This window comes from Oncorhynchus tshawytscha, linkage group LG28, assembly GCF_018296145.1.
Source record: "Oncorhynchus tshawytscha isolate Ot180627B linkage group LG28, Otsh_v2.0, whole genome shotgun sequence".
NCBI classification, from domain to species: domain Eukaryota; kingdom Metazoa; phylum Chordata; class Actinopteri; order Salmoniformes; family Salmonidae; genus Oncorhynchus; species Oncorhynchus tshawytscha.
The window spans coordinates 7,452,341-7,470,116 of record NC_056456.1 but is presented as its reverse complement, the minus strand read 5'-3'; the positions used below and the strand labels follow the sequence as shown (position 1 = coordinate 7,470,116).

The following is a 17,776-nucleotide window of genomic DNA, read 5'->3' as shown; positions in this document are numbered from 1 at the left end:
TTCCACCTTTGTGGCAACAGTTTAGGGTAGGCCCTTTCCTGTTTCAGCATGACAATACCCCCGTCCATAAAGCAAGGTCCATACAGAAATGATGTGTTGTATTGGTGTGGAAGAACTTGACTGGCCTGAACAGAGCCCTGACCTCAACCCCATCGAACACCTTTGGGATGAATTGGAACCCCAACTGCTAGCCAGGCCTAATCGCCCATCATCACTGCCCGACCTCACTAATGCTCATGGCTGAATTGAAGCAAGTCCCCGCAGCAATGTTCCAACATCTTCTGGAAAGCCATTCCAGAAGAGTGAACGCTGTTAGAGCAGCATAGGGGGGGACCAACTCTATAATGCCCATGATTTTGGAATGAGATGTTCGACTTTTGGTCATGTAGTGTAGCTGCAAGCAGCAATGAAAAGAGTTCTGGCTTATGAGCAGGCTTGTTTTTAGATCGAAGTAAGAGCTGGAGGTTCTCCTGTGCACATGTATTCATATTATTTGCTAGTTAGTGAGTTAGACCAGTTATAGCTCATTTATAGTCAACAATGAGGGAGTGGTTGCTTCCTACAAGAGCACAAAATGTGTACATTTCTAGCCATCTTTGAAAAGAAAGTCAGATAAAGAGCTTTTTTTATGTCTTAAAGGGGCAGTGTTGTATTTTGAGTCTGTCTTGAATAAACTAAGTAGCCAATAGGCAGAGGGTAGCATAATTTGTCTGATTCTATGTAATGTTATGGGAATAATAATGAATTGTATTTTGTATGGTGGTTTCTTGTATCAAACAACATTGTCACCTTGTCTGAAGGACAAGTGGATTAACAGGTTAATGTCAAGCCCTGCATGTTTTTTTTCTCAAATGTCTCAGGGAATGTAGGCCTACATTGAACACCACACATTTGCTACTACTGTAAGTTGAATGATAAAACAGCTATTTCCATATTAAAATGTTATGGGATGCATTTTTCTCCATTGTTTTTGATGCGAGTCTACTCTGGTGATTTAGCCAATACATTTCTGGGAGTTGATATATGGAGTGAGCGACTCTAGTTGTTCACAGTAAATCCAGCCCACACAATTTTCACAATGTTGAAGTTTGCTTTCAACAGACCTGAAATTTTCTAAGTGCTGAAAAAGATTACAGGTAACATTAACCATGGACACTCCACTTGCTTCTCAACTTAGATGTCGGCACATCACCTCAAACTCGACAGGACGGAACTGCTCTTCCTTCCGGGGAAGCTCTGCCCACTCAAAGACCTCTCACAGTTGACAACTTCAAAGTGTCACCCTCCCAAAGTACAAAGAACCTTGGTGTGACCCTGGACAACACCCTTTCCTTCTCTGCAAACATCAAAAGCAGTGACTAGCTCCTGCAGGTTCATATGCTCTACAACATTGGTAGAGTAAGACCCTAACTCACACAGGAAGCAGCGTAGTTCCTAGTCAAGGGACTTGTCCTCTCCCGTCTACTGCAACTTGCTGTTGGCTGGGCTACCCGCATGTGCCATCAAACCCCTGCAACTTAACCAGGCGGGCTGCAGGATTTTGGATTTCAACCTTCCCAAGTCCTCTCATGTCAGCCCGGTCCTCCACAATCTCCACTGGCTTCCAGTCAAAGCTCGCATCCACTACAAGACCATGGTGCTTACCTAGGCAACAGCATGAGGATGCCAGGACAACAGAGTCCTTGCCCATCTTCTGAAAAAGTATCTTAAATAATCTTCCTCCTCTCCTATAGTTTCGTTGTTGTACGTTAAACTGGGCAGCGGGGCTGAGCCTTGGACTTTGAATGCTTATTAGAGCGCCACCTATGGGGGAATTTGTGCTGTTTTTGATGTCTGAGTAGCAGTTGTTGGCTTGTTGGTTCTATAGGCTTTGAATGGTATTCAATGGACAAACATTTCTGCAGCCGGCAGAAATAAATTATTCCAATGTTATGACATAATCGTCAAGCCCATTGAAAAGACCAGGGACATGAATATGGAATTATGCCGTAAGAAAGTGTCACTTGCACGTGTATTGCCAAAGTATACATTTTCTTTAACCAATTGGGCATTGGGCATTGAGATATTCCATCCAAAACAATAGGTTTGTTGGAGCTTCGCTGCCAGCACCCCTAATTGTAACATTAGAACAGACTCCACATTTCTTACCATTCTGTTCTTGTCTGCCTTGTTCGGTCCTTTAGCTTGCAAATTGATATGTCACAAGAAATGCCTCTCCAAAATCATCAACTCTTGCTCAACACGATGCGCCAGGCTGGTAAGCAGCACTACATGGGTCAAGTGTTTTTACAGTTTGTCAAGTAGTTTGTCAGGACTATTGTTTGATCCAGTGTGCTTACTATGTCTGTGTGTTAGGACGATGGGGTACCTGGCCATCTGCACTTTGGGGTACAGGTGTGTGTTCTGACCAGTAAGACCTACCCAATCCCTATGGTGGTACAGATGATGCTGGAGCATGTGGAGATGAATGGCCTGTACACAGAGGGCATCTACCGCAAGTCTGGCTCTGCCTGCCACGCCAGGGAACTGCACCAGCTACTGGAGACCAGTAAGACCGCCAGCTTAACCCTGAATGTCCTTTTTGATTTAGTACAATCAACAAAACCTTTTTACTGTATTAAACTGTACTAATTGTTGGTCAATCAATAAAAGCACTACATTCACACACTATTGTAGTATACTGGTAGTTACAGCATTTACCATAAAGTCATGTTTCTGTTTTTCATTTTTACATTCATCAATTTATTTGTACAATTCTTACCACACAAAAAAACACAAGACAATTGTATTTGTTGTCAGACCCAGAGAGGGCAACTCTTGAGAAATACTCCATCCACACGGTGACAGGTCTGGTGAAACGCTGGCTCAGAGAGCTGCCTGAGCCCCTCCTTACCTTTAGCCTCTACAACGACTTCCTGCACGCTGTGGGTGAGTTTGTCTGGTGGGCTGTGTTCAGTAGGGCACAATGTAGCAAAAGAAGAAATTGAGTTGTCATAGTTGTGTGAAGTTAAATAAGTATTTTTTCATTAAGAAATGTCAGAGAAATCAGTTTCAAATACTTGTGGTGCACTAGATTTAGCCCCATACACTGGATTCAATGGAATAGTCCTTTGTCCACCCTGCATGCCAATCAAGCTAAATTAGCCACCTGAAGTACTTTAGTAGTACAGTATGTCAAAGTATTTGACACTGTTCATTTCATCTGCAGAGTTGCCAGAGCAATCTGAACAGCTGCGTGCGGTCTACCAGAAACTGGACGACCTCCCCCCTTCTAACTTCAACACGCTGGAGAGGCTGGTCTTTCACCTGGTCAGGTAGGTAGCAGCAGACCGATTGATCAGTATTATGGGTATAATGGTCTTTCTACTTATCACTCGTTTTCACATCACTCAATAACCTGTACAGTACATCGACATTCATCTTGACTGATAGTAGCAATCCACCATCTTCCATACAAAGGCTTTCATATGCTATGCTTTGGGCCTTGAGTTTTTACTTAGGTCCCGGAGTGTGTCCTAATCACACTTGACCAGGAAAAACTTTGGTCCCTGATTAGGCCACATGACAGGTTAACCATGTTACAGTATGTATTAGGATGTTGTGTCAGACTGATGGATATTTCCTTCCTCTAGAGTGGCAAAGGAGGAAGAGCACAACCGGATGTCTGCTAACTCCCTGGCCATAGTGTTTGCCCCCTGCATCCTGCGATCCCCTGACACCACAGACCCATTCCTTAGCATGAAGGACATCTCCAAGATAACCACGTGAGACTACACTACATTACTACAGTAGTAATAATGTTAACAAAGAGGGCTGATGTAGTTATTTTAGAGCGTTTTCTTTAAACACATTTTATTGTTAGTGTCATTCTAATGTGAGAAACGCCTGTAAACTCACTTTCATGTACACCCAAAGCACTGATGAGATGTTTGCACTTAAGTTGTCTTTGCATACGCATATCTCTCAAGTTAAGATGTAGTCTTTAGTAAGCATTTTGTGTGTATTTTGCTGTAAGAAGCCCTCTACTTTCTCTCCCACCAGGTGTGTGGAGATCCTGATCTTAGAACAGTTTAGACGGTACAATGAAAAGATGCAGGAGATCACAGAGCTGGAGTTCGCTGAGGCCCTGGCCGTCAACAAACTGATGCTCAAGAGACAGAACACTGTAAGTACATTACATTAGTACAGGACCTTTTTTTTATTTCTGTTATTTGTATTTACAATGTATGTAGTTCTATCCTTGAGCTGTTCCGACCTATTAATGTTCTGTATTATGTCATGTTTTGTGTGGGACTCCAGTAAAAGTAGCTACTACATTAGCAACAGCTAATAGGAATCCTACTAATAAAACAATGAATAACTGTCGCTACCATTCCACACTATAGACAGGACACTGGAAGAACACTTTGGTTCCACCATAACATTGCTTTGACATCACATTGGGTTGCAAAATTCTGGAAACGTTTTCAGGTTTCTGAGAAATCGTCCAGGAAAAACAAACGAGTTTGGGGAAAGCTGGAATTTTGCAACCCTAGATCAATGACATGTTTACAACATACTTTCTAATCTTGATATACACTGAGTATACAAAACATTAAGGACACCTGCTCTTTCCATGACAGACTGACCAGCTGAATCCAAGCGAAAGCTATGATCCATTATTGATGTCACTTGTTAAATCCACTTCAAAATCGGTGTAGTTGAAGGGGAGGCGACAAGTTAAAAGATTTTTAAGCCTTGATACAATTGAGACATGGATTGTGTATGTGTGCCATTGACGGTTAATGGGCAATACAAAAAATGTAAGTGCCTTTGAACAGGAGCCAGGCGCACCGGTTTGTGTCAACAACTAGAGCGCTACTGGATTTTTCACGCTCAACAGTTTCACGTGTGAATCAAGAATGGTCCACCACCCAAAAGACATCCAGCCAACTTCTGTGGAAGCATTGGAGTCTACATGGGACAGCATCCCAGTGGAACACTTTCGACACCTTGTAGAGTCCATTCCCCGAAGAATTGAGGCTGTTCTGATGGCAAAAGGGGGGGTGGGTGCAACTCAATATTAGGCAGGTGGTCCTAATGTTTGGTATACTCTTGTGTGTAATACATCTGAGAATATGTAAACCTGGTGATCCAAATACCAATTCCCACTGGGAACTTCACTTTGGAAATATGGTTCCCACGTTCCCAAAAAGAGTTGTCTTGTCTGGTATATTGACTCATACTATATATCTGCAGATCTTAGAGAAATCTTCATCAGAGCTGGACGTACCTCAAATGGACGATCTTAACCGATCGGATATAGACATGGAGTCAGAGAGGACCCTCATCGAGAGGATCAAATCCATCAAAGAGGAGAAGTGAGTGAAGAGACTGACTCCTAGTTCTCTGTTATTGGGTACAAAATCTTGCTCTAACCCAGCACTAACACATCTGACTGAACTAATCACCAATGAATCAGATGTGTTAAAGAGGAACGCTATCTCAGTAGAAGCTGTCAGTGTTAAAGGGGCAGTGGTTAAAAATGTGATTTTCAATTTTTTTAAAGATGTTTCAGGGAGGTCGAAATAGCAATCTGTAAGTGAAAATTATGATAATGCCCTTTTTGTGTAACAGCTGTTTCAAAAAATGCCTGGAATTTCAGCCTGTTCAGGTGGGAGGGAGTTTTTTGCCCAGATCATGACATCACAATCTGATCTAATTACTCTGACCAATAATGTATCCTCCTACTTTGAAGGGGTAAGCAGTGTATGCAACATATACCATACAGCTCAGCATTCCTCAATACATTCCTGGACCTTCAGAGGGGTGCACAATTTTGTTAAACCCAGCACGAACTCACTTGATTCAAACGATCACTGAGCCCTTGTTAGTTGAATCAGGTGTGTTATAGTGCTGGACTAGAACAAAAAGGTGCAGTCCCAGGAATATATTAAGAGACACTGTCTTAGTGGTACAATAGGAGTTCTTGGCATTTGCCTCAGCACTATATAGTGTGTGTGTGTGTGTGTGTGTGTGTGTGTGCAGGGAGGAGCTGGCGTGCAGGTTGCCAGAGTTGGAGCAGGAGAACTTTGACGACTCAGAGTCCAGATTGTCGTTGTCTATCAGCTCAGAGAGCCTGCTGGAGGATAGAGTGAGAAGCCTAGAGTCAGAAGGTCAGTAGAGAGGTACGGTAGGCCTTCCCCATCCTCTGCCTTCATTCACTTCAACTCTTTGTTTTCGGTAACACATTATTTTACAGCCTACACTTTATTTTACAGCCCAGGTAGTTACTTAGAAATTACTTGTGAAAATAATTGTGTTGTGATTGCACTTGCACTTGCATTCTTAAACCAGGCTGTAAAAAAAGTCTTGATTTCTACCTTTGGTACATTGGAAGTAGCATGGTTGACATATCCGTTTGTGTTTTACCCAACTCCTGCTAGCGAACTCCTGGCTATATTAGGGGAGAGATTTTTTAAGAAACAAGTCTTGGATTTCCTTTTAAGGTGCCACCTTCTACAGTAGCTAGTTGTAAAGTGGGTCTGCATGCTTTTTGGCGCCGGTTTTGTGTAACCAGGAAAAGGATTTGCCGTTTACAATGGTATTTCAGGGTGTGTGCTTGCTCAATCTATTGCATTTCTGACTGACTTTTTGTATTAGTATCACAAGCAGGCCGACTATCAGCCAGTCCCTGTTTTTTGTTGTTGTTGTTTTTTAGCCAGTCCCTGTTGTACAAGTGTTAGGAAACCGATAAACTAGCTTGCTAATATTGTTCCACCTGCTAAGTCTAAGGGTCTTAATCAAATCAAACTTTATTTGTCACATGCACCGAATACAACAACTGTAGACTTTACCATGAAATGCTTACTTACAAGACCTTAACCAACATTGCAGTTCAAGAAGAAAATATTTACCTAGTAGACTAAAATAAGAAGTAATAATAAAAAGTAACACAATAAGAATAAGAATAACAAGGCTATATACAGGGGGCACCGGTACCGAGTCAGTGTGCGATTGCAAATGAATAATTTCTTAAATTGTTTTAGTGAAATCAGAATGGAACTGCACTTGCAAAACACTTCTCTAATTAATTTATAAAATGGACAGTCATTGTTACCGCAGACCATCTTAACGCTTTGCACGGGTCCAAATCTATCTGCAAAAACGTTATTGCCACTTGGTCTTTAGCAAATTGTACTCAACTACTAGCTTCAATAAGGCTCTCAGTACAGGCTAGTTGAGGTAATCTGTACATGTAGGTGGGGGTGAAGTGACTATGCGTAGGTAACAAACAACCAGCGAGTAGCAGCAGTGTACAAAAGGGGGGGGGGGTCAATGTAACTTGTCCGGTGGCGATTTTATGAATTGTTTGGTGGTTCATTTCTTTACTATCAAATGAGGAGAGACAAACTTATCACACAAGTCAGAGTTATACTTAAACTAAATCTTTAATAGTGAGAGCTTTGCAATAGCGATGGCTGGTCGACGAATCACCATCTCTGATGATCCGTTGAGAGCGCCAACACAAAGGCTACTGAGATCTTTTATAGCAAAGATCCACCCCCTAGTCTACATAACAAACCACATATGTTTGGAACGGGTCACAAGGTGAGACTTTTTAAATGAGAAAGGAGTATCCCGTAGCCAGATAGCATTCGTTCAGTTTATCGTTCAGTTCAGTTTGGCCCCTAAGGTTCTGATCTCGTTCCAGGTACTCATAAAACATAAACACCAACTCGAAGGCTACTGAGATCTTTTATAGCAAAGATCCACCCCCTAGTCTACATAACAAACCACATATGTTTGGAACGGGTCACAAGGTGAGACTTTTTAAATGAGAAAGGAGTATCCCGTAGCCAGATAGCATTCGTTCAGTTTATCGTTCAGTCCAGTTTGGCCCCTAAGGTTCTGATCTCGTTCCAGGTACTCATAAAACATAAACACCAACTCGACCAATGGCATAAATTAATTGTCAACTCCAGATACTCCCATCTCAAGTAAAACCCCTTCTTGACCACACTTCTGGACAAGCTCACTGAGGGGAGTGAGCCTCTAGGTCATACACTATCCCAGGATAAGTGCAACATCAGAGATGACATACAATGGTGCCAGACACTACACTACCACACACACATCCCCCAATGCCTTACGCTCAGATGCCGAGTAGTTGCCATACCAGGTGGTGATGCAACCGGTCAGGATGCTCTCGATGGTGTAGCTGTAGAACCTTTTGAGGAACCGGGGACCATGCCAAATCTTTTCAGTCTCCTGAGGAGGGAAAAGGTTTTGTCGTGCCCTCTTCACGACTGTCTTGGTGTGTTTGGACCATGATAGTTCGTTGGTGATGTGGACACCAAGGAACTTAAACTCTCAACCCGCTCCACTCCAGCCCCGTTGATGTTAATGGTGGCCTGTTCGGCCTTCCTTTTCCTGTAGTCCACGATCAGCTCCTTCGTCGTGCTCACATTGAGGGAGAGGTTGTTGTCCTGGCACCACACTGACAGTTCTCTGACCTCCTCCCTATAGGCCATCTCATCGTTGTCGGTGATCAGGCCTACCACTGTTGTGTCGTCAGCAAACTTAATGATGGTGTTGGAGTCATGTTTGGCCACACAGTCGTGGGTGAACAGGGAATACAGGAGGGCACTAAGTACACACCCCTGAGGGGCCCCAGTCTTAAGGATCAGCATGGCAGACGTGGTGTTGCCTACTCTTACCACCTCGGGGTGGCCCGTCAGGAAGTCCAGGATCCAGTTGCAGAGGGAGGTGTTTAGTCCCAGGGTCTTTAGCTTTGTGATGAGCTTTGTGGGCACTATGGTGTTGAACGCTGAGCTGTAGTCAATGAACAGCATTCTCACATAATGTTCCTTTTGTCCAGGTGAGAAAGGGCAGTGTTGTGTGCGATTGAGATTGTGTCATCTGTGGATCTGTTGGGGCGGTATGCGAATTGGAGTGGTGTGCGGGAGGATGCTGTTGATGTGAGCCATGGCCAGCCTTTCAAAGCACTTAATGGCTACCGATTTGAGTGCCACGGGGCGGTAATCATTTAGGCAGCTGGTGCTCTCGTGCATGCTTCAGTGTTGCTTGCCTCGAAGTGAGCATAATAGGCATTTCGCTCATCTGGTAGGCTCGCGTCTGGGTATCCCTTTGTAGTCCATAATAGTTTTCAAGCCCTGCCACATCCAACGAGTGTCAGAGCTGGTGTAGTTTGATTCAATCTTAATCCTGTATTGACACTTTGCTTGTTTGATGGTTCGTTGGAGGGCATAGCGGGATTTCTTATAAGCGTCCGGATTAGTCTTCCGCTCCTTGAAAGCGGCAACTCTAGCCTTTAACTCGATGCGGATGTTGCCTGTAATCCATGGCTTCTGGTTGGGATCTGTACGTACGGTCACTGTGGGGACGACATCATCAAAGCACTTATTGATTAACCTCTTGATGCTACCCATCCCGGATCCGGGATCGTGACTACGGCTCAAGCTCATTAGCATAACGCAAAATGTGAAAAAATATTCTTAGACATATTTAACCTCCACACCTACACAAGTCCAATAGCTCAAATGAAAGATAAACACCTTGTTCATCTACCCAGCAAGTCAGATTTCTAAAATGTTTTACGGCGAAAACATAGCACACATTTATATTAGACCACCACCGAAACAAAAGGCAAGCGGCGGCCATTTTGTCCCAGAAAATATAAAATTTAAAAGTAGGATTAAAAAATAAATAATTCACTAACCTTTTGAAAATCTTCATCAGATGACAGTAATATTACATGTTACACAGTACATTTTTTTTTTTCAATAATATGCCATTAATATCCATAAATCTCTGTTTACAATGACGACATTTCAAAAATGCTACTCAAAATGTCCGGAGAAATTATGATAGCTCGGACAGATAACGTCAGATAACAAGCAATAAACATGACTAAATATACATGTTCTACATATAGTTACAAAGATACACTTCTTCTTAATACAACCGCTGTGTTACATTTATTTTTAACGTTACAGAATTCGTTCACTAGTCTATGCTATGAGTCGGCGCTCAGATATTAGCAGTGTCTCCTCTACGTTTGGAGTCCACAGAAACCCAAAATAACCACATAAATATTCCCTTACCTTTGATGTTCTTCGATCAGAAGACGTAGAAGGAGTCATACTTACCCAATACATCGTTTGGTTTCAAGTTGTGCGTCTTTGTATTAGCATATGCTAACAGCTTCAGCTGAAATGCACCCAAAATAACTTCTGCTCCTTCTGGTCCCGCACTCTTGCGCAATCAAACTTCAAAATTACATATTATATGTCGACTAAACTGGTCAAACTAAGTGCAGAATCGAGCAAAATGATGTTTTTATCATGTAAAACAATGATAATCGCAAACAAACGAACCGGCTTCAACTGGTGTCTATTGGAAAAGAACGTTCTCCAAATCGGCCGCGCGCAATAGAGTGCATGTATGTGAGAGTGAACCGGGCATTTTCGCCCGCCAAAGGATGAGGGAGCGCGAAATTCAAACAATGAACGTGCCAATTGAAAGCAGACATCGCGCTGAACAAATACATACTGTTCCCAGATCGGTAGCTGCCTGGGAAGGGTGGGGGCGATGACGTCAAAGTTGACCCAACTTTTCTCTTGACAAGAGAGAGTTTGGGAGAAAGGCTGCCCTGAGAGTTCTGCTTTACATACAGACATAATTTAAACGGTTTTAGAAACTTTAGAGTGTTTTCTATTCAATAATAATTATTATATGCATATATTATCAATTTTGGAAAAAAATATTTTCAGTTTACTATGGGCACGCACTTCCTCCAAAGGGGGCAGTATTCAGCCATAAGCTCAAGAGGTTAAGCCGATGATTGAGGTGGTGTATTCCTCAATGCCATTGCTAGCAAAACAGTCCTGTAGTGTAACATCCATGTCATGTGACCATTTCTGTATTGAGCGAGTCACTGGTACTTCCTGCTTTAGTTTTTGCTTGTAAGCAGGAATCAGGAGGATATAATTATGGTCAGATTTGCCAAATGGAAGGTGGGGGAGAGCTTTGTATGCATCTCTGTGTGTGGAGTAAAGGTGATCTAGAATTTTGGACAAATTTGGTAAAACTGATTTAGTTTTGCTGCATTAAAGTCCCCGGCCACTAGGAGCGCCACTTCTGGGTGAGCATTTCCTTCTTTGCTTATGGCCTTATAGAATTGGTTGAGAGCGGTCTTAGTGCCAGCTTCGTTTTGTGGTGGTAAATAGACTGCTACGAATAATACAGATGAGAACTCTCTTTGGAAGATAATGTGGTCTACAACTTATCATAAGGTACTATACCTCAGGCGAGCAATGCCTCGAGTCTTCTTTAATATTAGACATCGCGCACCAGCTGTTATTGACAAAAAGACACACTACCTCTGGTAAGACGAGGGGTGTCTGTTCTGCCGGTGCATATAAAATCCCGCTAGCTCTCATATTGTCCGTATCTTCATTCAGCCACGTCTCGGTAAAACAACATAAGATGTTACAGTTTTCAATGTCCCGTTGGTTGGATAATCTTAATTGTAGGTAATACATTTTATTTTGCAATGATTGCACGTTAGCAAAAATAATGGAAGGCAGTGGGAGTTTACTCGTTCGCCCCTGGATTCTCAGGATGCCCAATCTGCGTCCTCTTCTCCGGCGTCTTTTCTTCACGTAAAAGGCATGGATCTAGGCCTGTTCCAGTGAAAGCATGATATCCTTCTCGTCTGACTCGTTAAAGGAAAAAGTTTCTTCCAGTCCGTGGTGAGTAATCGCTTTTCTGATGTCCAGAAGTTATTTTCAGTCATAAGAGACTGTAGCAGCAACATTATGTGCACAATAAGTTAAAAAATAAGTTACACAAATGCAAAAAAATAGCACAATTGGTTGGGAGAATGTAAAACGTCAGCCATGATCTACAATCTTAGGCCTAGTTAACTGGTCTGTAACCAAGTGGTCAGGCCAATGACATCACCAGACCAACTCCTTGAATTCCCTACACTTTGAAGTTTGCAATTGATTTTTTTAAAAAACAACATTTGCACAAAACATATTTATACTTAGGATTTCCCTATTCAATAGGAGTTGAAGTTCAAAAATCGTCAGAGGACGATGACAAATCAGCATATGAAGACTGTGTTGTATGTGCAGGTGTCCAGGTGACAGCAAACTTACCGGCATCAGCTCCGTCATTAGCTTTAGATCGGCCAGTCCAAGCAAATTATTGTTTGTTGTTCAAAGGGGTGACCAAAAAAAAAAGAAGATATACAAAAACAAAATTATGAAGAGGTAAGCCTAAACTAAAAAGGCCAAGAGGCCTCTGGTCACAGGTAGCCAATCCACTGATTGCTCGCGCATGTGAACTTATCAAGGCTTCCAGCCCCTATACTGTTGGTGCTGCCACCTGGGAATGGAGTGTGGATGTGTGTCATGGTAGTGTGTTGCCTAACTGTGTGCTAACATTAAATGACCCCCATATCATAACACTAATCTGGTCCTAGATCTGTATGCGCTTTAGCCAACTAGTCTTCTGTAGCTCAGTTGGTAGAGCATGGTGCTTGCAACCCCAGGATAGTGGGTTTTCTATTCCCGGGACTGCCTACATGTATAATATTATATTAACTCCTCTGACTATAATTGTCATGACCAGCACAAACAGATCTGGGATCAGCTACTATTTGACTAATCCAGAGTATCTCTACCAGGCTCTCTACTATTAAACTAATCCAGACTGGTGTCTCCACCAGGCAGAGTGAACCTGTTGTGGAGGAGCCAGAGGCAGGAGTGCCCTCCTAAGCCTGCTGACCTGGCCCAAAGAACTACAGCTACAGGCCCCAGAGACCAACCAGATGGACAGAACCCCCAGCCCAACACCAAGGCAAGGAGCAGGAACCTCTCAGACCTGGACATCCCCTTCATAGATGAGGAGGACTAGTCTGGGTGCCAGTCTGTTTTTGTTCCATATTGAATTGTCATTCCAAACAATTGCGGTCAACTTGAGAACTAGAAATACCTCTAAAATACAGGAGTAATCAGTGGAGCTGTATTATGGCAACACAAACAAGAACCATGCACTTTCTGTACATTTTCCTTTGTGTGTGTGTGTGTGTGTGTGTGTGTGTGTGTGTGTGTGTGTGTGTGTGTGTGTGTGTGTGTGTGTGTGTGTGTGTGTGTGTGTGTGTGTGTAATGACCAAAGCTGCCGTGGATGTTGAATGCGGTTGTGGTTTTCTAATGAGGAAACATAATGGAATAACACAAGACACAGTGCAGTCTATTGTACCAATACATCATGAACCACAAGGCTGCGTTTACACCGGCAGCCTAATTCAGATTTTTCTCCTCATTAATCCCAAAACTGTACTGCTTGTGTAAACACAGCCCAAGTAAAGAGATGTGCCTTTGATTTTAGCCATATACAATCTCATATTATTTTAAAGCCAAGTATTTTGGATGCGTCTTGCCTGTGAACAATACTGTAACGAGGACCAAATCATTTACATATTTTATACAAGTGCCTTGTTTGCAATGGACTACTAATATGCCACTTAGCTTGGCTTTTTCTGGTACTGTGTAAAAATAAATTGTTATTTTATTTTATTAACATAAAACGAAAGCAAGATTGTATTTAGGGTTATTAGTGGGCGTATATGTTTTTGTAAAAGTGAGGGATATTTTCACCTTGGGCTGTGTTTACACAGGCAGCCAATTTCCAATATATATATTCTTTTAAATTATATAATTATTTTGATCAATCAGATCAACTATTTAGCCTATATTTGGGAAAAAGATTAGAATTGGGCTGTATGTGTAAATGCAGCTTTGCTGTCATATGCCTAGGGCCTGCTTTTTGGTGCGGAAATAAAGCCACTGTGCTTTACCAGTATTTTCACTATTATCCTACACTAGTGTTGCTGCAGGTAGAAAATCCTAGGGAAACTTCTGTAATTGAAACAAGCTGTCTCCAATCAATGTGTATGTTTGTGCCTGTGTGTTTGGCGGGGGATCATCTGATTCAGGGGAGGTGTAGGTCTGAATATTAATCGCAAAAAAACTATTATTTGGCAGGGAATACTATTGTACACCTCACTTTTGCTCAAGCAGATACTCTCCAATGGATTCGGAAGTTGTTGCTATAAATGGGTCAATTAAGGGCAGTTAAAAGGGAGAGTCAATGAGTATGTTTACATGCTCACTAATAATTTGATATTAAACTGATAATTGCAGTAGGCCGAGTATGCATTAGTCATGTAAACACCTTATTCTGCTTATCTTAATAGCTGTGTGGTCATAATCGAAGTAAGCATACGCTGATTAAAATACCTGGTTTTCTGAGCAATCTTTTGAATTATAAGAACATTTTAACACCTTAATCTGAGTTACAATGACGATATTGTAAATAAGAATTTGTTCCTAACTGACTTCCCTAGTTAAATAAATAAAAAATGTGATCTGTGCATGTGCTAGCACCAACAACGCAAGCCTCCCTCTTTTCCGCAAGGGAATTGAGTTCGGAAGAACTGAAAGTATACATCTTAGACAGGTTTTACATATAAACTTTATATGTCCAAACTCAGAATCAAATAGGATTAATAGAACATTTCATTTTGATTGGCGATCGTTCTTGCAAAGCATGTAAACTCTTTAATCAAACTATTACATTAATCTGACTAACAATAATCGTATTATTGTGTGCCTGTAACCGTACCCAATGAAACCAACCATGGAAGTATATTGTGAACTTGAACAAGGATCCAGCAACTGTCAAGCCAACATCTTAACCGATTTTTCTAGCTGCAGCAACACTAGTGGATATTGCTGGACATAAGTTGTGATGTAAAGAAAAGTTATTTCAAGTTCCTCTCAGTTGGAGTAGGCTAGAAGAACACAGCTTTGACGGAAGTAGTGGTCGTCCTGCCTCGCTGCCTCCTAATAGATTGATTGACTAACTGCCTGCTCAGAACGTCTTTTTGTACAGTACTTTACCAAGTATCACAAATTCAGCCATTTTAGCATGTCTGTGTATTATGAATGGGGTAATTCAGAATTATATACATTTTGTTTGCAATCCTTATTGTGTTTTGTATTTCAACTAAATAAACAGACATTTCAGTGTTGGGGTTGATTTTGCCTACGTGGACCTTCAAGCACACAGATTTATGTGTGTGTGATCTCTACACTGGCCGATGTGCGATTATGTAGAACCAGTAATAAACAACACGTACTGTATCCAATTTCACTATGAAAACACAGGTGAATTTCTCATATTAATATGATAATTTGTTATTTTATTGGAAAAACAATGTGATATTCCTCTAATTCTGATCTTTTGACCAATTATTGGCAAAGAAAACTATTGGTGGCGAAAAGACCAGAATTGGGCTGCCTCTGTAAACGCAGACTATGATATTTAGATTAAGGTTTTCCCTTACATATTATTTGATGGACAAGTCTCTGCCACTTTTTCTATGGTAAAATATTATGAAAAAATGACTATTGTTCATTAACCAATTAATGAACAATAGTCTCAGAGCATGTGTTTACTGTACTGCCCATAATAAGGTGGGAGAGGGGGGTCAGAGGGGTTGGGTTAAATGCGGAAGACACATTTCAGTTGAAGGCATTCAGTTGTACAACTGACGAGGTATCCCCCTTTCCTCTTGGTTCTGGCAAACCCTACATATGGCTACAAAATACATTTTGGATTGATAATACAAACGTTTTACTGAACCTATCAAATCTAGAGGTTACTCTTCTGCCTCCTAGTGCCTGCCAATCAGGGCTAGGTCTCATGCCGGAGAGGCGGGTTTCTTTTTATTTAGGAAGACGAATCCAAATGAGGTGGGATTCAAAAGCGAATGTGAATGGTTTGTTAATCAGTGGAGCAAGTAAGTGGAAGAGAGGGAATGGTTGAGGTTGGACAGGATTGGAAGGGATTTTTGGGATGGGGGATGGTTTATTAGAAGTGAGTAGGGCTGTTTTACATTTTCTTAGTACAGGATAATGTAAGAGGCTTTAGGTTTTTTTTAAATGTTTGTTTTTCTTTTATTCTGAAGTCTGTAAACTGTATTCATCACGTGCTCCAGTACAGTCGGTGGCAGCATGCACCTTTAACATTTGTTTTTGCAGACCTCCATTATAGGTAGCCTAGTGGTTAGAGCGTTGGGCCAGGAACAATAGGAACAATAAGAGCACCATGTGCAATGCTATAAGCATCTGCTGGAGTGGTGTAAAGCTCGCCGCCATTGGACTCTGGAGCAATGGAAACGCGTTCTCTGGAGTGATGAATCAACATTCACCATCTGGCAGTCCGACGGACAAATCTGGGTTTGGCGGATGCCAGGAGAACGCTACCTATCTGAATGCATAGTGCCAACTGTAAAGTTTGGTGGAGGAATAATAATGGTCTGGGGCTGTTTTTTCGTGGTTGTGGCTAGAACACTTAGTTCCAGTGAAGGGAAATATAAACGCTACAGCATACAATGACATTCCCAGAAGAGTGGGGGCTGTTGTGGCAGCAAAAAGGGGTCCAACTCCATATTAATGCCCATGATTTTGGAAGGAGATGCTCTATGAGCAGGTGTCCATATACTTTTATTCTAAAATTGATGAAATTGTTTTTTTTCCATCAATCTACACACAATACCCCATAATGACAAAGCAAAAGCAGTTGTTTTATTTCATATCTCTACAGCGATGTTCTATTGAGTTCAAGTGAGGGATCTGGCTCTACCACTCAAGGACATTCAGAGACATTCAACACTCCTATGTTGTCTTGGCTTAGTGTGCTTAGGGCCGTTGTCCTGTTGTAAGGTGAACCTTTGCCTGAGGTCCTGAGCACTTTGGAGCAGGTTTTCATCAAGGATCTCTGTACTTTTGCTCTGTTCATCTTTCCCTCGATCCTAACTAGTCTCCCAGTCCCTGCCGCTGAAAAACATCCCCACAGCATGATGCTGCCACCACTGCTTCACCGTAGGAATGGTGCCAGGTTTCCTCCAGACGTGGCGCTTGACATTCAAAGAGTTCAATCTTGGTTTCATCAGACCAGAGAATCTTGGTCTGAGAGTCCTTTAGGTGCTTTTTGACCAACTCCAGACGGGCTGTCATGTGCTCTTTCCTGAGGAGTGGCTTCTTTCTTCTTTCTGTGCAGTTGGATAATGTGGATCCCAAAAAAGGAAAACATTTGGGTAAAAATAAATAAAATATCATAAACTACCACTGCGCAGCCCTGATCCTCGACTTCCTTCACCCTAACAGGACCACTCAAGGAAGTCCGGAGTATAATCCCCACCACAGTTGCAACATTTTCCATTCACAGATTCTTCAATATCATACTCCCATTTGACACGTGATCATATCCTTTCCAATTTCCACAATGTAATGGTTTGGACACAAATGCTCTCACCGCATAACTCGCATATCCAAGGCTTTTTTCTCCTTCCTTCCATTTACCATGTGGGTATGGCGACGTGCACGGACCACTCCTGGGATTTTCTGACTAGGGTACTCATCATCTATATTCAACGAGACTCCAGCTATAACTCCTTTGCCAGGACCCCTGCTCCGAAGATCAGTAAATTTTACTTCTGACATGGACAATTTTGCCAGATCCAGTGCATGCTTCTTCTGTTCTTCATCAACACAATTAACCACTATCCTCAATATTACAAATGGATTTCCCAAATGAATCTCTGTTTCCAAAAACACAGCCCAATAAGAAATGCATTATTGGACCGGTCCTTGTCTTCTATTACAACTTTTGCTCGTTTTGTTCCATTCTTTGATT

The 17,776-nt window shown here is 42.0% G+C and overlaps 1 protein-coding gene across 8 annotated transcripts in view; it reads left to right on the top strand.

The window, feature by feature from the left end:
- The window catches only part of LOC112226586 (unconventional myosin-IXb), a 76,437-nt gene extending 61,330 nt beyond the window's left edge, over positions 1-15,107 (top strand). For 5 of the 8 annotated variants that reach the window (XM_024391008.2, XM_042308211.1, XM_024391015.2 and 2 more), the window contains 9 exons: positions 2,184-2,257; positions 2,356-2,548; positions 2,800-2,928; positions 3,209-3,314; positions 3,633-3,764; positions 4,042-4,165; positions 5,239-5,360; positions 6,028-6,155; positions 12,740-15,107. In XM_024391008.2, the coding sequence (XP_024246776.1) occupies positions 2,184-2,257; positions 2,356-2,548; positions 2,800-2,928; positions 3,209-3,314; positions 3,633-3,764; positions 4,042-4,165; positions 5,239-5,360; positions 6,028-6,155; positions 12,740-12,927 (1,196 nt within the window). In that variant the 3' untranslated portion in view covers positions 12,928-15,107. Of the gene's footprint in view, positions 1-2,183; positions 2,258-2,355; positions 2,549-2,799; positions 2,929-3,208; positions 3,315-3,632; positions 3,765-4,041; positions 4,166-5,238; positions 5,361-6,027; positions 6,168-12,739 lie in introns of all 8 variants that reach the window. The other 3 variants (XM_024391014.2, XM_024391012.2, XM_024391013.2) reach the window with 3 other exon arrangements.
- Positions 15,108-17,776: the final 2,669 nt, after the last annotated feature.